The sequence below is a fragment of the Chiroxiphia lanceolata genome, chromosome 5 (assembly GCF_009829145.1).
Source record: "Chiroxiphia lanceolata isolate bChiLan1 chromosome 5, bChiLan1.pri, whole genome shotgun sequence".
Classification (NCBI taxonomy): domain Eukaryota; kingdom Metazoa; phylum Chordata; class Aves; order Passeriformes; family Pipridae; genus Chiroxiphia; species Chiroxiphia lanceolata.
Window position 1 is genome coordinate 50,729,277 of NC_045641.1, and position 22,233 is coordinate 50,751,509.

A 22,233-nucleotide genomic window follows, 5' to 3' on the forward strand; every position below is an offset into this window, starting at 1 on the left:
CGGGGCTGTGGGCGCGGCAATGTGGAGGGCAATGCCTGGAGAGGGCGCGGCATTCCCCGCAGTGGGCGGGGCCGGCGCGTGGATGGGCGGGCCCTCGAGGGGCGGGGCGGGCTGGAAGGTTCCGCGGCGGGGAGGGGGGCGGGACAGGACAGGACAGCGAGCGCGCCTGGGCCGCCGCCGGTGCTGCTGCCGCCGCCGCTCCGCCATGGACGCGCGCAAGCTGAGCGAGCTGCGGGCCTTCGTCCGGCTGTGCAAGCAGAACCCGGGGCTGCTGCACACTCCGGAGCTCGCCTTCCTCCGCGAGTGGGTGGAGAGGTCGGTACCGCGCCGTGGCGGGAGGCGGCCGTGAGGGGAGGAGGAGCGGGGGGAAGGGTGTTGTGGCGCGGGACGCGGTGTGAGGGGAGGGGGGCCTGTCCCCTCGGCGCGTGCAGACGCGGCCCCGCCGTGTGGCCGGGTTGGGGCGCGCGCGGTGTCGCCCCCGCGGGTCCTGCCCGGCCCTGCGGCCTCCTCGGCCCGGCCCAGCCCGCCGGGGGCACCACTGGCGCCTTAAAAAGACTTGTTGGTTTGGTTTTTTTTTTTTTTTTTTTTTGTTAGTTTTGTTTCGTTAACGCCGGCTATTCCTGTTGCAAAAAGCCTGCCCCCCGGCCATCTCAGTGGCTCAGCTTTCCAGGCTGGAAAGCCCCAGAGTAATACTTACAGAGCTAATTCTCGCATTACGCAGCAGAGTTGGCTAGCCTGTCTTAAAAAGAAGCCGAGGTTGTGGGGAGGTGAGTGGCGTTAATTTACACCCTGGTACCCAGAAGCATAAAATACCTGACAGCTACGGTTCCTGTCCAAAGCGTGTTTTGCTCCTTGAAGTTCCACGTATAAAGTAGTCGAAGTCTGTGCTCCCCGTGAGCCTCTTCAGACATTTGCTGTTTATGCTGCACGGGGCCTGTCGTAGCAGATGCTTCTCAATTAAAAATCATGTTTGGGTTCCACCCTGAGTGCCCCCAAACACCAGGCTGGAAGGGCTGAGGTCCTTCGCTGCTGGTGTAGAACCCACAGGGCCCCTGTGTTTAGCTACAGTACCTCTGCTTGGCTTTTGTGGCTGCTACTCTAAAGAACTCTGAGAAGTGAAGGAAGTTCTTGCAGGTGCACACTTTATGCTACAGGAGGTTAAAAGATTTTTATCTAGTGACAAAGTGGGATTTGTTTTAGAAAATTTGTTTTAGTTTGAAGGTATTTTAACTGTACTTCCTGCTATATAGTATTTGTAATTAGTTGAAAAGCCAGCAGGGCTTTGTGTGCATATAAATATATATATATATATATATAAGTTAATACTGGCATTTTACAATATGTCCTGTAATGAAAATGTCTACAATGAACTATTTATTAGTGGTTTTTTACAGCGATGCTTAAACTTTTTTATGCATCTGAATACTAGTGTGGTTGTAAAACCACTCCTGTTTAACTTAACTTGGCTTTGCAGTACTGATAGTAGCTGCACCTACGTGTAGGAAGGAGATGGATGTCTGTCTTACCCTGCTGAAGATCTTTAGTTCCTTTTGCTGCTGCATAAAAGACTTCAGTGCCTTACCCTAGGTTTCCTCCATTACTTCTGTTGCCTAATTCTGAAGGTGTGGACAGAGTACTTTGAGAGGGAGAGGAAGAACATTGACTTCTTTTGGCCAAAGAAAGTGTTAGTTAGATGGTCACCTTTCCATTCCCTTTCTCCATATTAATGGGGAGGGCTCTATTTTCGAGATTAATTTTTAGAGTTATGCTTGGTGCTGTTCTTATAAGTATAAAAATTAGGTTTTAGAGCTGTGGAGTGTATTTTCACGTAAAATCTTCACTGGATGTCTTTATCTCAGAAGTAGAAAAATACTCCAGAGTAGAACCTTCTGCAGCTCTCTGAAATTTTCTGATTTTCCTCACATATTTGAGCTAAATATTATATACTTGGTAGATGGTAGTGGTAGCCAGATCACTTTTCCTGTAAAACTATCTGGAAGTCTGGTGGGTTTCCCTCTGCTTTTCCGTAGTAGTGCTCCTTGCCGTAGGACTATTAAGTGGATTTATAGGCCCTTCTTCTTTGGAAACTGCTTGAAACAGCGTGGCCTGGCTTCAGGTGGAAATAAGCTCAATAACTCTTATATCCCCCACTGAATTTTCAACTAAAATGCTGCTAATTGTTTTGATTTTTTTTTCTTAAACTTAATAATTCTAACTTAGATTATGCTAACTGCTCAGAAAGCCAGAAGGAGATGCTTTATTTCTGACTAGCTGTTAATATTGCATCAGAAACTTTAAGTCTTACCTGTTTTCATGCACTTGTTGTTTTCTAATCTTTGTTCTGTCTAGCTGTTGTATTTAATTTCTGTATGGATGCTCTTCGTAAAGAAAGCATACAGTAGTGTGTGACTATGTTTGGGAAGTGTTTTGACATCCCTTTTAGTCATGCTCACTTTTTCATAATTACATAAAAATACAAATGTTTTAGTTGAATTATTATGAAATGAGTCATTAAAGGAGACGTGTTTCAAAACCCTGCAATTGAACAAAGAAACAATAGCAGTCCTTAGAAGTAAAGCACAGAATCCCTAATTGATGAACAGGGCTTTTTGCCTTTTTTTTTTGTTGTTGTTTTGGTCAAATAGACTTTGACCCTTTTGATTTCATGGTAATCCAGTTTCTCTCTAAAGGTAATTTTGCTGTCAGTGATAAAAGTGGATGCAGAAATAACAGTTGCAGTTCTTCCAGCAAGTCATAAACACCACACTTCTTGTGGCTGTGATGAGTGGAAGAATGCAGTCATTGTTGCAATAGAGTCCTGACAACTCCCAGAAGTTGTTACTGGCATTGCACAACTCTGTTTTAGTTTATTATGTTTTATGGGGTTTTTTCAATTAAACAAAGGTTTAATTCAGAATCTATTTGTGTGTGTGTGTTCCTTTTATACAGCTCAGTACCTGCCTTTTCCTCTGAGAGTACCTTGTGTATCCCTATACTGTTGGGGTTAAATACATTGCAAACTTTGCAGATATCCTTGCTGTGCATTTAATCATTGTAATCAAATACTGAGTTGAGAGATTTTAGAGTAACTTGCTTTTGAATTGCTCTGGAATTGTAACTAGTTTAAGTAGAGAATAACAGAATAGCAAAAGCATTTCCAAGGACTGAGTGAAACTGTTAAGCCTTGGAAGTTGTTGAAATAGCATATTATAAAATGTGCATGTATATTAGTTAAACCGATCTCAAAACTGTTTGAAGCTTGGATAGTTTGGGGGAGATGTGAAGAAGACAGAGGATACTTAAATTGTTTTGGTCTTGAGGTGATTCAAGATGCCGGACTTAAAACCAGCTGTTAACATGGGTATTAGCTATTATCACTGCTAAAATGCTTCACAATTTGTAGTTTTCTTTGTGCAGAAAAAAAGTTCCAAGGCTTCACTAGATGGTCCCTGTAGTCTTAAAGAAGTCTCTTTGGTTTTTACAGACTAGTAGAGCTATGTGTTCTATTGTCAGCCTACGAGGGTAAAAATTTAGGAGGAACAGTTACTACATGTTCTGTGTGTTCTGCCTAGCTCTGTAATGATTTCTCAGACTGCAGTTGTTTGGTTCTTGCAGTATAACTTAGATTAAGTAATGTCGACATTCCAGGGACACATCTAGATTTTTGCAATAGCTTCACCACATGCTGGGGTTTGTCCCTTGTTTTTCTGTGTAAACAAGGAGTAGTTTAGTGCTGTTTGCTTGCCTTTTGCTGCAGGGCCTTGTGCCAGGACTGTCAATCCTGTCGTCTCCTCTTCATTCTTCTACCCTTTCTCCCCCGATTCATCCTTGTCCTGGTAATGTCTCACCTCATCCAGGTTTGTTTTCAGCCAGTTTGGGGCCTGGCTGTGAGACGGTGCTGCTGACAGGAGGGAGGAAAGAGGGAAGAATGGACTGCAGTGGCCTGACTTAAGGAGCTATAACTTCTTATCCTTAGGATATAGTTTTATGTCGCACTAATTCCTGAAAGTAGATAGTCCTGCACCCTTCCAGTTCCTCCTGTCCACCCCTGTTTGCCCACGTCCTTCTCCTCTGCCCTGCATCCCATCAAACCAGTTGTGTGGGACCCCAAGGAGCTGGTCGTGCCCACTGAGTTAATAGAAACATTTTTATTGAAAGCCATCAGTAGATGGGAATGCAGGGCAGAGGATGGATGGGAATGTTACTCCTTGTGGCATGCTGCCATTAGGTATGATTAGATCTATGAAACAGCTGGAGAATTCAGCCTGTGCTTACTCCTGGCTGCTAACCAAGATCGATATCATGTAAAAGTTTATTCTGTATTGACAGAATGCTGTCTCTACAAAGAATGCTCCTTGATTGTAGCGGAGGGAAGGCATGAATATTGCAATACATAAGAGAAATGATTTTTTTTTTTTCCTAGGCAGCAATTTTTTTTAATTGCATAAGCATTTTGACTCTTTTCTCTTTACTTGTTTGACCTCTGTTCCAAAAATAATTCTAATTTTAGTAGTATCTATATTCATAATATTTATTTTGATTCAAACATAAGTTACATTTAAAGGAGAAAATCCATTTAAGCCAAGGAGGCAGCTTTTCGTGGTGAGAAGGGGTGAGTGGGTGAAGGGTGATGTTCATGAGTCCAGGTCTCAGTGGAGTTGTACAACAGACAGTGTGCTTTGTACTGCACTGAGAAAAGCATGGGGGATGTGTGCACAGTTTGCTGTTTTGAAAGTGAATTGGATCATCATGTTTTGTGTTACAATAGAAAGCTGAGATTATCAGGATTTGACTCAATAAAATACATGACATTATTTTGATAATCTTACTGTTTTGTTTTTTCTCTATTTTACTGAAAAGTATGGGAGGCACAATTCCACCTGCTCCAGCCAATGCCTCCACAGAGGAGACAAGTAAGGTGAGATACAAAAAAATTTATCATTGAAAATTAATATTTGGATGCTGCAGAAATTACTGAGCAGCAGAAGGGGAAAAATTGTTGTCAGTTTTCATAGGGTGGGTGAGTGTGACAATTCAGTCTGAAGCCTGCCCATTGTGTGTTGTAGATGACTTGTTACAGATGGCTTCCTAGTTTATTTCAAGGGTTATCATGCTCCATTTCCCTAATCCTGAATGCCTGATGTTCTCTGCAATGCAAATGCCAAACAGAGTCTTGACTTCTTTTTTTATGTTTGCACTGTCTGTTTATAAACCTCTTCTCTAGTCATTAGTGGATTAAATTATAATCTTTTCATGAGAAGAAATATTAACGAGCGTGATAAGTAATGAAGTGAACAGTTGAACTATCAAATTTTTAAACAGTATTGTGGAAGAGATTTTCATTGGAATTTGTCTGTTTATTTTAAGGGACATAATAAATTTGCCTTGTAGATATTTATATCAGGATTTTTTCAAGCATGAAATTCTTTTGGAAAAATGGATTTTTTTTTTTTTAATTTAACAACATTGGATGCTGGAATTACTGGCTGGTTTGAGCTATATGGAGGGATTGTGTGTATGTACTGAGTGTAGTCTGTGACACTGAAGACAAGCAGCTTATGTCTGTGATAAAGCAGAATGTGCTAAGTTACACGTTTCAGATGAAATTTAGTTAGAAGTTGATAAGGAAACCTTTGAAAATTTTTGAAAAAACATTTTAAGTATGTATAAGTGGCAACAATCTCTGACCTTGGCAAATGGAAACAATATTTAAATCATAGTCATCAGCTCCTTGCTAAAGGACCTTAGCTTAATGGTATTAGATTGCGAGATTTTTTGATCCAGAGAATATGTGAGGGAAGGCAGGAAGATTGGAGAGGTTGATTAGTAATCATTGCAAAACTGGTACTGAATTAGGTGTTATTTTGATTATTTGGTTTTGATTATTGAATCACATAATTTGAAGGACGGGCTTTACCAATTACAGAAGTTCATGAGTCCAGGTTTGGGCTGTGAAATATTTGCATACGCGATAGACTTAATCTGAGAGGAGGAAAAAAGGAGATTAGTATCTTAAAAATAAAATGGTTCAGCTGTAGAGTGATCTGATTTTTCTAATACATTGTCATTTATGAGAGTGGAAATAGAATATCAGTCAGAAATAATGTATGCTTACAAATATATTTCTCTCTCAGGGCAAAGCAGAGGAACAGCCAGAGGAGCCGGTTAAATCACCAGAACCAGAAAGTGAAGAGAGTGACTTAGGTAGGGAAAACAGATGACTTTATTGCATTTTACCAATGTGAAAACTATTGTGAAAATCTTCTCTCTTTAGATGGTGCTTAGTCTTGTGTTTTGTTTTTTCTCCAGAAATTGACAATGAGGGAGTGATTGAACCAGACAACGATGACCCTCAGGAAATGGGGGATGAAAATGTGGAGGTAAGCACGATATTTTCAGTGTGGCAGTAGGAAAGATAGGGAGAGGTTTTGCATTTAATCAAGGATAGCAGCTGAGGGGGGATGAGTACTGTATTATCTGTGCAGCCAGCTGTTGCTTTGTCTCTTTTTCTTCTAAACAGAAAACTTATTAGTTTAAAATCACAGTTTTTCTTATTCAAGATTAGAGTCAATCAAAAAGTTCCACAAGGAAGATCAGGTCAGAAAACAACAAAGAACCTTATCAAAACACCCATGAGAACTAGATACGTAGAATTCTGCCATTATTAAACTTAGCTTTCATTCACTTTGTAGCCAAAAATATTGTTGGATAATGTCTTCAAGCTGAAAATAAAGGGTTTTGTGGCTTTTTTTTGAACTATGATTTCAATGCAAATTAAAATAAATATTCAGGAATTGGAAAACTGAAGCTCTTTCCTTTGGTGCTGTTTTAGCATGGTAAGTCTGGCCTGGAATCTACAGCTTTTGGATTTTGTGTGTGTTTTTTATTTTATTTTGTTAGGTAACTGAAGAGATGGCAGATCAAGCTAATGAAAAGAAGATTGAAGCGATAAATGCTCTAAGCGAAGGTGATAAATTGTTTTCTAGTACATATTCAAAGACATTGGGTTTCATGCTCCTTTAAAATAAAAGTAAATATCTTGGATCATTTTGAATGCTTCCAAGGAAGAGAAAACCCACTGCTTGTTCGATATTCAGAATTATCCAGAATATGAAAGCTTCTTTAAGTACTGCCTTCCCAATGTCACTGTAGTTTTGGGGAAGGCGGGAGAGGGGAATGAGACACTGCAGCATCTTAATTACAAGTTGATCATTATAGTACTTCCCTGCATATTATGATTAGTGTCTCTAGTGGTTTGTCTTAATGCAGCAAAAAGCTGTGTAATAAAGATGTGACATTCTAATTGATTACATTCAAAGTTAAATATTCCCAATTTAATTGGGAAAAGTCTCTCTTCTCATCCAGCATTAATTTTGGAGTGTGTATGTCAGTACCACAGCAAGAGGAAGAAATTGATTTTCCTTTGTTGATAATTTTCTGTCTAAGAAGTGCCTAGGGACGTAACACCCTGTAAGGCAGGTTTGGGAATTTGGATGTAATTTCATTGCATAATGATTGAAACTTCACTGGTACTTTTATTTAGGTGAACTTCAGAAGGCTGTTGACTTGTTCACAGATGCTATCAAGCTGAATCCTTGTTTGGCCATCTTGTATGCCAAGAGGGCAAGGTGAGTCATAAACTACTGATGTATGTTTCTGCCTGTTCTGTTATTTCCCTTAAGGTGTCTAAATATAATGGCAACTTGAGGATCTATGTAAACTTAAATCACATGAGGCAAAGGGAAGAGCTCATTTCATGCATTTTTCCTTATATGTGATTCACCAGATTTGCTGAAGCAGCCATATAAAGGATCTTGATAGTAGAGTAAATACAGAATGGTGTTCCAAAATGCATTGTGGTAATATTGCTAAGGAAACTTTCCTGTCTGACCTTCCAGGAGCCATTCTAGCAGTCACACTCACACCACCTGCCCTGGGCCTGAAGCCCCTTCATAGCTACACACCCCACACTCAGTCAGTCCAGGTGTCCTTGCTGTCTTGACCCTGGGTTTCCCATAGCAGAGGCTCAGACATCTGGATCCTTAAAATAGTTTAATCATGGTGCAATAACAAAATAACAGCTCCCTCCAAGGAGGGACCCTGAACAAAGGAAGCCCTGGGTTTTTATACCCTCACAGCCTTAAGTGTTGGAAGGTCTGGAGTCCTCAGCTCCTGCAGTGTCTCTGAGTGTCGGGTCACCTGGCTGAGCCACAGGTCCCTGGGCCTTTTGCTGTGCAAAGGTCTCTTCACCCAGAGAGAGCTCAACCTGCAGCTGCACATCAACCTGCCTGCACCTAATGTATTCCTCAGCATTATGGTTTTTAGTATGTTGAGACAGAGTAATGCTGGGTTTTACATTTGTAAAATCTGAAGTTTATTCTGGGATTAAGATGATGATTGAAATGTTATCCTGTTTAAATGCAGACTTAATTATGAATCCTGTGAATTCTCTCCCTGTCATACCTGCTAAATGGATTTATTCACTGTGAAGTAGACCTGGTTCTGTTCAACACTCTTATGTTTGAATAGGACACATCTGTATCTCAACCCATTCACTACCCACCTTACTGTTAATTACATCTGCCAGACTGCAGATGATGCATTGGAAACTTGTCAGATTTATTGTGTGGTAACCCTAACTTCATAATGCACAAACATCTTTATCTATCTAATTCTGGGCAAGTATGGGTTGCAGAAGCAGAAGTTTGGGGTTCTTTCTCTTTTTACACAAAAAACCCCACAAACTGTGGATTATTTGATAGTTTACCGGGTCTTTTCCATAGCAAAGTATAAATTCAAGTAAATGTTCAACTTTTGGTGACTTTCACGAGATTAATTAGTGTCTTTTAACTGTTCCATTCTAGTACACCTTATCTGGTACCTGCCCTGCTAGTTTTTTCTTTTCCATATTAAACTTTTTGCATGTAACACCACCTGTGTACCTTAATTCATTGTTGTTGTTGTTGTTGCCATCAAAACAGTGTTTTTAAAATCTCTTCCAGTACTATATCTTCTCAAGGTTTAGCAATGAAAAATAAGAATGTTAGGGGAAATGTAAAAGTTACCTTAATTTGGTCTGTTGTAGAAAGAAATGAACAATATATTAAGATATTGTAAAACTCACCATGCTGATCCAAATGCTATGAGTAATTCACCCCTTGGATTTCAGTTCTGGGGGGTTTGTGCTGCCAGCAGCATTGGAACGTTTGTCACTGGTGAAGTGTAGCTTTGGAACACAGACACTTTGTCTACCTATTTGTTTCTAGAAGACAATGTGTGACTTTGTGTTTGCTTTATAACAAGCCTTAATGATGAAGTTACTTACAGGCATTAAAATTGTTGATAAACTGTTTTCAAGTAGATGTAAAAGGACAGAAGTTCTGACTTGGAGTATGTTGAATATTGAATACTCTTGTCAATTCAGGAATGTTTTCTAGTGTCTCCTTTGGAGATTTTTGATTTGAAATGCCTGAACCTCCTAAAGTACCACTCTAATAGTCAATATGATATGCTTGTGTATTCTAAAATTTGCAGTTATTACACTTAACTGACAAGGGATTGGGGCTGCTTGCTAGGTTTGTGTTTGTTTTGATGCTTTTAGTTTTGATGCCTCATCTCCTCGTGACTTGAGCTGTTGATCCTTGTAGCCTGTATAACTCTTCATGCTTTCTTTGTGTTACTGTGTTAAAGACTATGTAATATAGCATGCAGAATATTACTGTTGTTTTGTTCAAATTGCTAATTGCCATTTTCTACAGACTCCAAACACCGGTGGGGCTGAACTGTCCTTTGCATTTATATGTCCTTTCCTTCTGCACTAGAGTTATTCTTGCTGGCCAGGCTTGAGTGTGAACAACAAATGCTTTCAGTTCTTGCTAATGATTCACCTACAATTCTGGGAGGGTGAGACTAAATTTTAGTGACTTTGTTACCGCTACAAAATCTTTTTTTAACTCAGCTCTTCAAATATATTATTTCACTAGCTTGCCTGTTAGTCATCCAAAATTATTTCCAGCTTAAGTTAGTAACTTGGTATTTCAATATGTACAATACATGTTCTTGTTCCCACAGTGTTTTTGTGAAACTACAGAAGCCAAATGCTGCCATTAGAGATTGCGACAGAGCCATCAAGATTAATCCTGACTCAGCACAGACCTACAAATGGAGGGGGAAAGCACATAGGTAATGAACTGCACCTTAATTGATGCTGTCTTTACTTACTTGGAGGGAACAGTTTTGTTTATATATTCTCTCCTTCTCTGTGTCTCTGAACTGTCTGTCTTGTACCTGAGAGCAGTAACTGTGAGCCAAGAAACCATCGTGCTGAGTATGTGGCTTAGAGGAAAGAAAGGACAATGGTGATTTATTGATGGCAATTTATGAGCAGTCCTGGCACTATCTCTTTGTCTCTCTCTCTTTTTTAACATATCTTCTAATGGCTTACTGCTTTTCTGAAATATGAGATCCAGGGCCTTCTGTTTTATTTGTTTTATTTGTTTGAAGGTCTTTTGGTTTCACCTGGTTCAAGTTTTTTTTTTTTACTAACCTGTAATTCTTGGACATCTCTGCTGTCCTTATTCCTTAGATCCTAGAGCTCTTTTAAATAGTAAATTGAAATGCCTACTTATTAAGGAACCATTTGTTGCAATTGAGAGTGTTGTTAAGCAGTGTAGTTATTTAAAATGGCATTAAGCATCTCCCCCCAACTATAGTTCAACCAGGGTTTGTTTTTTTTTTAATGACAGTAAGTCAAAAAAAAGGTGACCCTTCTCATGGTCGGTATGAAAGTGGAAGAAGTAAATGTTAATAGAACTTAAAAAAAAAGGTGTTCAAAGTGTAGTATGTTAATGTCTACAGTTTTAATACATAGTGTGGAGCCTAAGAGTGAGAAGACTGGAGCATAGTTTGAATTAATACCTCTGTCTGTGAGCAGAAGTGCTTTGACCATTTAGTAATACTACCATTTGCTTAAATTTTTTATTACCCAGAGTTTGTATAAATTAATAGTAAGTCTGCACAGGAGCTTGTATGACCTCTTCAACTAAGACATGGTGCATCCAGGCAGCTAGGAAGTTTGAGTGTTGAGTAAAGAGAGTCCGCTTAAACTTGAGGTAATAGTGGTATAGACTTGTACAGAACACTGAACGTTTAGTTTTACACTGAACATGAGCCTAATAGTGCAGAATATTTTATTAGTGTGCTTCACATGTTTAGGTAACTTCTTCCTGTTAGATCCTTCTTGTTGATAGCAGACAATGACACCAGCTCACAGAGGGTTTTTTACTCATTGTTACTTCAAACAAAAGTTACTCTAAGTGTCTGAACAAGCAAGCAAGAATCCTCTAATGGTATTGTAGTGTGCAGCTTAGAGGAAACACCATGATTATTAAATGTCCATAAGTCCTTGTAACTCCAGGTAAAAATTCTGAATGCTGCATGATTAAATATTTTGAAGAGCTGTAGGTGTTCAGTTTGCTTTTTCCTTCTGAGTGTTGGTGTCTTCTGCATTCCAGACTTCTTGGCCACTGGGAGGAGGCTGCTCATGATCTCGCATTAGCTTGTAAACTGGATTATGATGAAGATGCTAGTGCCATGCTGAAGGAGGTGCAACCAAGAGTAAGTGGGGAAGAATGTTGGAGATCTCTCCTGTATTTTTCTGAGTGACATTGCTGCCTTCATGTTCTTCACTAATATGGATTGACTGGTGAAAATGTGTTCATGTGTCATCTGACACTGGAAACTGAGTTTTAAATCCTCTATCTTCAGTCACAGCTGTTTATGGCTGTGTAGAGAAATTGAGTTTGTAAGACTGGGCATGTAAGTGAAATATGAAATATGTTTCTTTCTAAAATTTTAACAGAAGAATCTGAAGCAGTTGAAGTTTGCCAGGTATTTTAGAATCTAGACTAAAAACATTCAGAAGAGCAAGATAACATTGATAATGGTTTTTTTTTCCAAGATGTTTCTGAATTGATCAAAGCTTTGTCCTAAGCACGTTTTCCAAAGGAAGCATTTTGCTGTGGTTTGTACTTTCATTAGTCTGCCCCATGAGGGCAGCCTCAGCTCTGCATGACTGGTTTTCTCAGCTGTTCTGGTGTGGCTGACCCCAGCATTCTTCTAAGGAAGAATTTCTGTGTAACAAATGTAACACTATTGATAGCAGGCTTTCTTTTTCATCTGTTTCTGCCCATTCCTTTGAAGTGGTTGAGAGACCACAGATGGCAGCAGTTGCGTTGTATTGGGTTTGCATGGGAAGTTTGGGGGAAGGTGGAGACTGCAGGGCTTGCCTCTTGTAAGAAGAGACATGGGGCTGTGCCGGTATCAGATGGAGCCAGTTCCAGCTGGCTCCTGATCTGACTCACCACTGGCCAAAGCTGAGCCAGTCAGTGATGCTGGTGGTGCTTCTGTAATAACATGTTTAAGAAAGGGGTTAAAAAATGCAGCACAACAGCTGTGAGAGAGAGGGGAATAAAGAAGAAAAATATGAGAGAAGCAACCCTGCAGACACCAAGATCAGTGAAGAAGGGAGGGAGGTGTGCTAGGCATGGGATCAGAGATTCCCCTGCAGCCCTTGGAGAAGGCTGTGGTTAAGCAGATTGTCCCCCTTGAACCCATGGAGGCCCACGGTGGAGCACATATGGAGGATCTCTGCAGCCCATGGAAGATCCCATGCCAGAGCAAGAGGATGGGCCCTGAAGGAAGCTGCAGCTCGTGGAGAGTCCACACTGGAGCAAGCTCCTGGCAGAAACTGCAGCCTGGGGAGAGGAGCCTGTGCAGAATCTGATTTTCTGGCAGGAGCTGTAGCTCCTGGGAGACCCATGATGGAACAGCCTGTTGTTTAAGGACCCTGTGGGGAGGCCCCACGCTGGAGCAGTTTGTGAAGGGCAGTATCCTGTGAGGTGACCACAAGCCGAGGCTGGAAAAAAGCTGTGAGGAGAAAGGAGTGGCAGAGCTGCAATGCTGTGAACTGACCACAACTGTGGTCAGCACATCCCCCTGTGCTGTTCAAGGATGGGGGAGGAGGTGAAAGAGCGGGGGAATGAAGCAGTAAAGTTGACCTTTGTGAAGAAGATGGTTTTAGTTTTGTCTTTGTTTCTCATTGGCAATAAATTAAATTAAGCTTCCCCACGTTGACTCTGTTTTGCCCATGATGGTAGTGGATGAGCGATCTCTGTCTTGAGATAATCTCAAGCCAGGAGCTTCTCCATCTTATTTTCTCTCACTGTCCTGTTGAAGAGGGGGAGTGAGGGAGCGGCTTAGTGAGCATCTGGCAACCAGCCAAGCTTAACCCACCACATGCGTAAACATTCCTGTGTCTAATAACTTAAGCTTTCCATTTTTCTACCATGTCTTTGTAGAAGATGCTGTCTCCAGCAAAATGACAATGGAAACCATTTCACAACCTATTAGTCTTCTGTGTTGGAGATTATTGATCTGTGGTTAATGTAATTAAGTCTTAGGTCTCAACTCTTTTTTTTAAAAGGTATACTTAATGCTTGGCTGAGGGGGAACCTTCTATTTCCCCATTAATCAGCTGATTATGAAACAGCAGAGTATCTGTGATACATTGATGCGTGGTTGCCAACTGCATGGGAATTTGTGTATGTAGCTCAAGGAAAAAAGTATGATCTTTTCATGGGTGATTTTCAAAATCGTTAAGTGAAGATGATTTGTTCACCTAATTTATTTGCTTCGAGCTTTCCTAGAACTTTTTACTTTGTAGCACTTTCAGCTAAAAGTCTGAGTCAAATTCTAAAAATATTTAGTTCATTTTGATAAATACTTTGAAATAATGAAAATTCAAACTTTGGAAACTCTTTATGCTTCATTAAAAAGAAAATAGGACACTTCTCTCTTAATGAGCCATCAAATGGCAGTAACGTGAGGTTCTGATAGCACATACTGCATTCGATCTCAGTCAGTCCTGCTGCCTGCAGTGTGCTTTCTCTGGCAGATACACTTCAGGAATAATGTGGTCTTGAATGAGTATCTCCCATCTAAAATAAGTTATATCAAAGCTTTGCTACTTATAAAATAATTTCTTCCTTTAAAGAGTATTCTAAAAGAATAAAAGAGTATCCATTGTCATAGTAGTATCTCTGTTCTTGCAGTGTGATTTTTGCTGTGTGTTTTTTTTTGTTACAGGAGTGTTGGAGAGCAACCATTGTACACGATTTGTGAAATAACAAACCATTTTTTGCAGTGATCTGTAGGGATACATTCCGTTTTCAGGAAAGCAGTGCTGCAGTTAGTTCTGTTGTTAAATGAGCCCTGACTGAGGAGCCTTAGGGAATTCATTGCTAACTCCTCTCTTTCACTGGGGCTGTAAATTTGGTACACTTGAGAAAAAGTTAGTGATAGGAGGCAAACTTCCTCCCCACCAGCCCTTTCCTGGTTTGGTTGAGGAATTCTTTGGTCTGCCTATGTGCTGTGGAGGCATCTGCAACAGCATAACATTATCTATAGAGTGTGTGTGCACAGGGGGAATTATACTTTCTGTTGTGCCCCTTTCCAGGGTACTTTGCTGGTTTTAGCCCTGGAGAAATCAATATTTCAGCATAAAAGCAAGAGGGAACATGGAATGATAATGTGTTTAAGTTCTAACTAAGGCGCAAGTCCCCGAACTATTGCAGAAAAAGTATACTAGAGTGCATGTTCTGGTGAATGCAGTCAAGGCTGAGTAGACATGAATAACTGATTGCCATGGGAAGAAAGTAGCAAATGGCTCCTAAACCAAAGAGGCTTTTAGGATGTAAAATCAGATCTTAATTTTCTGGTGAAAGCAGAAAAGCCTGCATGTATTTTGTATTGAAATGCATTGTGTGATATACTAGAAATGTATATGAAGTTTTGGTATTCTATTGTTACAGGCTCAGAAAATTGCAGAACATCGACGAAAATATGAGCGGAAGCGTGAAGAAAAGGAAATCAAGGAAAGAATGGAGAGAGTGAAGAAGGCACGGGAGGAGCATGAGAAAGCACAGAGGGTGAATATTTAGGCTTTAATATTTCTTAATAATTTGGAGAGTGTTATTTTGGTTATAATGAATTGCAGAGAAAAAAAGTTAAATTTAAAGTCTTAAATTTTATAGAGTTGGTTTCTGTCTCAATTACTTGACCAATAATGAAACCTGGAGAAGAGGGCATTTTATTGCATCTGTTTTTATAGCTTATGACAAAACCAGTCTCTGGAATCTCTACTAATCCTGTATTTCAAAAAGTCAGTTATTGTAAGACTGTTCCGGAATAGTTTTCACTTACGTTTCTCAAAATGGGAGGGTTTAAGTTCAGGATAATGCTCTACTTCTTTTCGTCAATTCCTGATGCAGTTTGCTTGTTTTTTCTTTGTGCTGTAGTGATATATTTTAATACACTGGGGGTGGGAGTTCTAAAAATACAGTTGGGGAACTAAAACAAATCATACAGTTCATATTCAGTAAAAACATATTCTGCGTAACTTACCTGCAATAACATACGTTAAGAAGAGTAGACAGCTCTTTCTTGTCGGTAGTTTTGTACATAGTGAAGTGCTTTATTTATTGTGGTAGCCTACCTGCCTGAAACAGTCTTGGCTATTTTTTTTTCTCCTAAACCCAGTTGAGCAGTAGCAAACAGGCTGCAGTTCCATTGTTTTGTGTGGAATGATGTGCTTTCATCTGCAGGAGGAAGAAGCAAGACGACAGGCAGGAGGAGCTCAGTTTGGTGGCTTCCCGGGTGGCTTCCCAGGTATTTTATTTTTAAGCACCAATACTTGAGGTAGAGGTGGCTCTCGTTTCCATATGGAGTGTTATAACTACAGTTTTTACAGCATTTGTTCTCAAGACAGAGAGAAAAATATTTTATGAAGTTTAGAACTTGTCTACAAATAACTCTTGGAGCACTAGTGGGAAGAGGGATGGGATTCTTTCTCCTAAAGAAGATTGATGCTGTGTAGCAAGTAGAGGGAAAACAGAAATCAATAATTGATAGTTAATAGAATGAAAGGATTTAGGTCTGGGTAAACAAAGAAGTAGAATTTGCTTGATAATGTGTTGAAAATCTACAATAAAAATGTTTTCTAAATTACCCAGGGTGCCTTGGACCCATTCTGCTTAAGAACAATGGTTTTAAAGTTGAAAATTTGGATTGAATATTATGGAAATCTGTGCTGGTTGCAAGCTATTGTTGAACAGAAGAGTTTCTTAAAGGAGGTGTAGTGCAGATTATCTTATAGAAAAGTTGTCCTTGACAGTTCCACAAAAATCAGGCTTTCTGTGTTATTTTTTGGTAGAATGAACTGGTGAGAAACAAAAGTAAGTACTAATGCTCTTGAAGATTGAGATGTAGTTGAGGTAGGGTATGTGTGTGCTCCAGTTGGATCAGCAGCCAGATAGAGATGATATGTACCATGCTCAGCACAGCTAGGGAAGCTGCTGATTAAGGATTCAGTAAGAGAACCTCAAGCATTTTTATTTTTTTCCTTTGGTGGTATAATTTTTTCAAACCTAAAGTTCCCACCAAATATGGAATGTACTGGGATATACTACTGCTGATCTGCCTTTGCCCTGAATTGTTCACCCCAGGCATTCAAACTCCTTATTTTCCTGGGCTTTAGACCCACCTGATTTAAGTTAACCAGAAAAATAACTGTACTCGTTACAAGCCTCCTATTCAGTTGGGTTAAAAACACAGATGAAATAAGATGAAGGTCTTCACAGAAAGAGGAGTTGAAGACCCTGCTTTCCATTCAGTGGACCAGCTGTAGCATTATGGAAGACATGGCTTTAGAGATGTGGCAAGGACAGTATGTCTTAGTCTCAGTGAGCTTCCTGTACAGATGAGTTAAATGTTTTTCATCATGCGTTTTTCTTGTCTTGGGTTTTCAGGTGGATTTCCTGGGGCTATGCCTGGAGGTATGCCAGGAATGGCAGGTATGCCAGGTCTCAATGAGATTCTCAGTGATCCAGAAGTTCTTGCAGCCATGCAGGTGAGTATTTCTTAAAATCAAAGCTACATGTTCTGAATGAGAGACGGACAGCACTTATGAGCTTAAGGGGAGGGAGGAAGATGTGACCTTCTGGAAAGCAATGGAAGGCTTGCTTATTTCTGTTGTAAAATTCTTTCCTTGTGTATGTGACGCCAGCCTGTCTGGATTCAATGTTAGCTATTTTTCAAACTAGTGGGAGCTTAATTAAAGATGACACACACACATGCATACCCTGGTCTATGATAGGCAACACTATGTGCTGTTTACAGTTTGTCATGTCTTTAGCAAAAGTCTCTCAAATGGTCATTTCCATTCACTGCCCAAACAAAAAATTATTGCTGTAACATAAGATATTGCAGTAATGTTGAGATGAGGATTGCCTTTCTCTTAGGGGGTTAAGTGTGTGTTTTTTTCAAGAGACAAAGTAGTATCAGAATAGTTCTGCATCTTGGCATTTTCTGAATTCATGTTCATAAAGCTTACTTCTCTAGTAGACTTGATTAATTGCTCAATTAAGTAATTGCTTAATGTCATGACTAATTCTACTCAAGAAAAGTATTCCAGCAGATTAAATGGAACGTATCTGACAACATCAGTTTTAAGAGCAGGTGGGCTAGGAAAGATTGGAGCCATGTAGTTGTATTTGCATGCTAGTATGATCAAGTATAAAGGAGTCTTGTTTCTTTTTCTGGATTGCTGTGGTTAGAGTTACATGTTGTTCTCAGCTCATTGAAACAAAGGCACCACAAGGGTACCTTACTCAGAATGCCCTGGAATCACAAAAAAAATCATCACTTCCCATGTGATTTCGTGGGTTCCCTTAATGGTTGCTGATGTTGGGAGACACACCTTTACTTACATGGCCACAGTCAACAATGTTGACTTGAATGCAAACCATCCAGAGAAGGCTCTTGACTTGTAGTTGTGTTCCTTACCTGGCTAATTTATGCTGTAATACAGGAGTTTGCACTTAGAGTTGCTGAAAACAGAGTTTTAAGGTGCAGCTAAATGTTATGTGCTTGCCACATGCCTTTAAGAAGACTCCATTGCACTTTGATCTCTATACTCCAACGTAGGGTAGGACTCTGTTGCAAGAATGTGTGTTGACAATGTTTTCTGATAATGCAGGCAGGCTTTAACATGTACAACCTGTCAGCAAAGCCTTGAGTCTCTTGCTGACCTCTTTGTACAAACTTTACATCTGGGTATGATTTATTTAGCACTGCCACCTTTTCCTAAAATATCCAACTCTGTGTTCTGATCTTCTCTGAATTGACAGTGTAGGCTTTAGTCTTAAAAGACAGTAGTTTCTACTGCTTGGCTTCTGCTCAGTGCAACTGTGAAATATGTTGATGGATAATGTTATCTGGCAGCTATTATGTCTGTTATCTGAGGTGTTACAAAAAAGTCTGAAGATACTGAATCACACAAGTCACTCCCAAATTGCTGTTTTAACTGATAGTGTGTAGAGGCTTTTCATAGTGAGGAGTTAGTGCTGAAAACTGGAGTATTCTGAGTAAAGACCACCACCTCAGTCTTTTTAGACTTGCTATCATCTCATCATCTTTGAGACTATTCTCTGAGTTAACACTGAAATATGCCTGAGTCTTTTAACATCTCAGTAAACCTGACAACTGTGTGTGCCTGAACATGAGCTAAATTAAACTGGTTATGCTGTCAACTTCATCTTATCTGTAGAAGCAACCAAAGAACCAGGTATGGCTGTTTATGGACGTGTTTAGGGAAGTTATTGCTCACCATTGGCGTAAAGATAAGAATCTTACCTGCACTAGATGACCCTGCTTTGGTAGTGGGGCTGGACTGGATGATCTGCAGAAGATTTATTTCTTTAGGATGTTTCCTTTTTTTTTATTGTCACTGATATTAGTCTTCTAAGCACTAAAGACTCAGAGCAGCAAAACTTCTTTAGCATTTCTTTTTACATCTTCTTAATGACAGTAAGTTGTGACAGTTTGCGGTGACTTTTAATGCGTGTAATTTTAGCTCATTTTCCCCTAAGCCTTTTAGTCTCCAGAAGAACTGACTGAAATTTTAGTTTTTCTCTTATTTTACTGTTTAGCCTGTCTAGAGGATTCTTTAGAATTTCCTATCTTGCATGTACAACTGCTTTCTATAGACACAACATGACATTTGTGTTTTGAGTCACACAGTTGTTCTTTTCATAAGGAGTGATGTGCAAGATGAACCTATAGATTCCTTATTTGACATGTAGATATATGTTAGACCCAGACTTCCACCAAAATGTGTAACTTGGAAACAAAAGACCACTGATAATTTTTTTCTTAGAAATATTTTTCATCCTTCTGTAACTAAACACTGGGTCATTAGGAAAACATTAGAAAACTGAATGTCTCCCTAGTGTCATTTATAGAATGGTTGCCATTCCACCCTATGAAAGTGTTGATATCCTCAGTCTTAAACTTTATTTTGCTAATGTTGCTTATCAGTGTGAAACCTTGGATGTGTATAACATTTTTATAAACACCATCTAAGGCTGAGAGCTTCCAAGTTGCACAAGTACAGAATCGCTTGCTTGCTGTGAATTTATAGGACCATGAAACATGTAGCATAAAATTGGATATTTAACATTCATTTAGGTGTGCTTTGATGCAAACCAGTGACTAAGCTTACTCAGCTTTTTGTTCCAGATTCATATATAGGTGAAATCAGATTTAATGATGTGACATGATCTTTATAATCACATGCCCTATTTTGAAATGAATTCAAGAAGTTTTAGGTTGGAAAGCCTTCATTTTTTCTCTTGCATGGGAATACAGTAAAGTGGAGAAAATATGTCTAGTCTCTGTGTTCTGAACTTCAGCATTCCATTTTTCATAGACTTTGCAGATTATCTTTTGTGAGGAAGACAACACACTTGTAAATCCTCCAGTTGGTTTAGGAACCAAGACTAGACTCTTGGTTCCTAACATGTATAAAATATACCTGAAGTGCGTGGGTAATTTCAGGGCAAGTCCACACCTACCAAGTGCTGTTTAGGATCAGACTTGTTAAACAGTTGTGAACACACATGGAGCTGCTTCCTTCTTCAAAATGCATTTGAAAGATGCCTGAACAGAAATAATGCAGTAGGTGTAGCTGTGTTTAATAGCTCCTGTTCTGGAGAAACAGAACTCTTATCCTATTCCCCTTCTCACACAGTGAGCTATTAGGGTAACCAATTCAGTAATGACTCTGGTGTTTACTGACACAGCTTTAACATCGGATTCTCTTTACAGACTTCCTGCCAAGAGTCTAGTGTAGTCTTGTCATGTTAAAAGCTGAGCAAGACTAGGTTCATGTGGAACCATGTAACCACTAACTTTTGTAGACTTGTTTTACAAATGCTCTAATTTTTTTTTCGCTTTTTGTCCTGCAGGATCCAGAAGTTATGGTCGCATTCCAAGATGTTGCGCAGAACCCAGCAAATATGTCCAAGTACCAGAACAATCCCAAGGTCATGAATCTCATCAGTAAATTGTCTGCCAAATTTGGCAGTAAACCATAAAATCCCTGGTTCTTTAAAAATCATATCTGAATGGGAAGGATTGGATTTGGCTAACCAGTGTTGCAATAAAACAAACCACTTTACCTCTGATCTTTTTAAGAAGAGGAAGTTCTAAGGAGAACTGCTCTCTAGCCCCAAGCATTTACTTTATTCGATTATTGGTTTATAGAAACCCAAATTTTATTCAGATAACCTAGTTTCAACCATCCCTTCTTGTCCAAGAGTTGCAAGCTTTTATTATAAGTGTTACAGACAGTTTCCTCTGAATGAATGCTTCTGTGAGAAATTGTAATATTTCAGGAGTGTAAGATAAAAACATGCAAAATTTTTTTTTTAAATTTTTTTTTAAGGGATTTTTTTTTTTAAGAGGAAAGAACTTTAACAGTTGAAGTCTGTCTTAATCCCCTTTGGACAGAAAAGTTGGCCTAGTCACAAGTAGCAAAGGTGGGACAAGTCTGAAGAATTAACTGGATAAAGGAATTGTCTGCAAATACAGGTTTTTTTTCCTTTTTTTAAATAGGTGACTGACTTTATATAGCTATTATCAGTATAATCATGCTAGCTAGTTACACACTGGAACTTCTGGCAGTACTGCAAGTATTGTATCATTTTTGATCACCACAACTGTGCAGGAAAGGTACAAACCTATCCTTTGCACAGCCTGGCATGACGTACGTATTGCAGAGGCCACAGAGGTTTTGTTACTTGTTCAATTCTTGTCCAGCACCTTTATGTAACATTTTATTTATAGTCTGGGTCTGGGAGAGCAGCTCACTGCCTGTGCTTGTGCTCCTGTCCTTTCCCAGTTGGCAGGTCCTCCGCTGGTTGCACTCGCCCTTCCTTGGGGCCATGCTTACCAGGTTGCATCTATTTGGAAACTTTAGGGAAGGAATCTTGTTCCCATCACTACCTCTGTCCCACTGAATGCAAGCCATCCAGAACATGTACATGCAGAGTTATAAATCGGTGAAGGGGAGAATTCCCAACGAAATTGCAGCTCTGGGTTCTGTTTGAGTCCTTACATGCTTACTGATTAAAATGTCTTGGTCAAAGTCCTGCTGTCTCTTTAGAGGTGATGACTCTTTCTTCACTGCATTCTGTAGTCTTCCGTCTTTTCTTGTATCTTCTTCTTTGAAACAAAGCAAAGCCCCAAAAGAAAAAATCAAAACAAAGAGCTGTTGTGGTTTCATACCTCCATGGTTTGTAGGTATGGGATATGGAGGAAAAGGTGAAGTAATTGGAGCAGACAGAACATTCTTTAACACTTGCAGTTTAACAGCATGGGTATCCTTGAAGCAGTGTCTGTGCTGATGATGTCCAGTGGATTTGTCTACCAATAAAGACAAAGTTGTTGCTTCTGTTTGTCTTAATTAAAACATCTTTCTGTAGAAAAAATGACCCTAGTTACCTGTTCAACACTTGAGTCTCAAGGTTTGTATTACTTCTTTGTAATTCTGTATCTTAAGCCGTAACTGATGTTACCATTTTGAAACAAATCTGGTTTGGTGTAGGAACTCAACAATGGTTGCAAAAAAGTAAATCCCCAAATGCTTTTTCTCATACTAATGACCTTGCAGAATGAAATGTGAATCTTTTTGCTTAAGAAATATAGTTCTGAATACTTCTCTTAGCATTTAAAAAATAAAGTATGGTTTTGAAAAATACAGCTTTTTGGTTTTGTTTAACTTTCTGATAAAACCTATTTTGCTTAAATTAAATGTGGAAGTGCTTTAATTAAACT

The 22,233-nt window shown here is 39.5% G+C and overlaps 1 protein-coding gene across 2 annotated transcripts; it reads left to right on the top strand.

Moving 5' to 3' along the window:
* Positions 1 to 79: 79 nt before the first annotated feature.
* Positions 80 to 22,158, top strand: ST13 (ST13 Hsp70 interacting protein). 2 transcript variants are annotated; one of them, XM_032687490.1, is made up of 12 exons: positions 80 to 315; positions 4,861 to 4,918; positions 6,135 to 6,204; positions 6,310 to 6,380; positions 6,901 to 6,967; positions 7,544 to 7,628; positions 10,072 to 10,182; positions 11,514 to 11,616; positions 14,871 to 14,987; positions 15,663 to 15,726; positions 16,866 to 16,966; positions 20,364 to 22,158. In XM_032687490.1, the coding sequence occupies exons 1-12, from the start codon at positions 83 to 85 to the stop codon at positions 20,490 to 20,492; spliced, it is 1,209 nt and encodes a 402-aa protein (XP_032543381.1). In that variant the 5' UTR covers positions 80 to 82; the 3' UTR covers positions 20,493 to 22,158. The 2 variants fall into 2 exon arrangements, with proteins under 2 accessions (XP_032543381.1, XP_032543382.1); XM_032687491.1 differs by lacking the exon at positions 80 to 315 and adding an exon at positions 612 to 767.
* Positions 22,159 to 22,233: the final 75 nt, after the last annotated feature.

Bases quoted from the DNA above. Each gene is read 5' to 3' on its own strand.
- ST13 (XM_032687490.1), top strand. From the start codon at position 83: ATGGGCGGGCCCTCGAGGGGCGGGGCGGGCTGGAAGGTTCCGCGGCGG. The intron at 316-4,860 runs GTCGGTACCGCG...TTTACTGAAAAG, and splicing joins CTCCGCGAGTGGGTGGAGAG to TATGGGAGGCACAATTCCAC. The intron at 14,988-15,662 runs GTGAATATTTAG...TTTCATCTGCAG, and splicing joins AGCATGAGAAAGCACAGAGG to GAGGAAGAAGCAAGACGACA.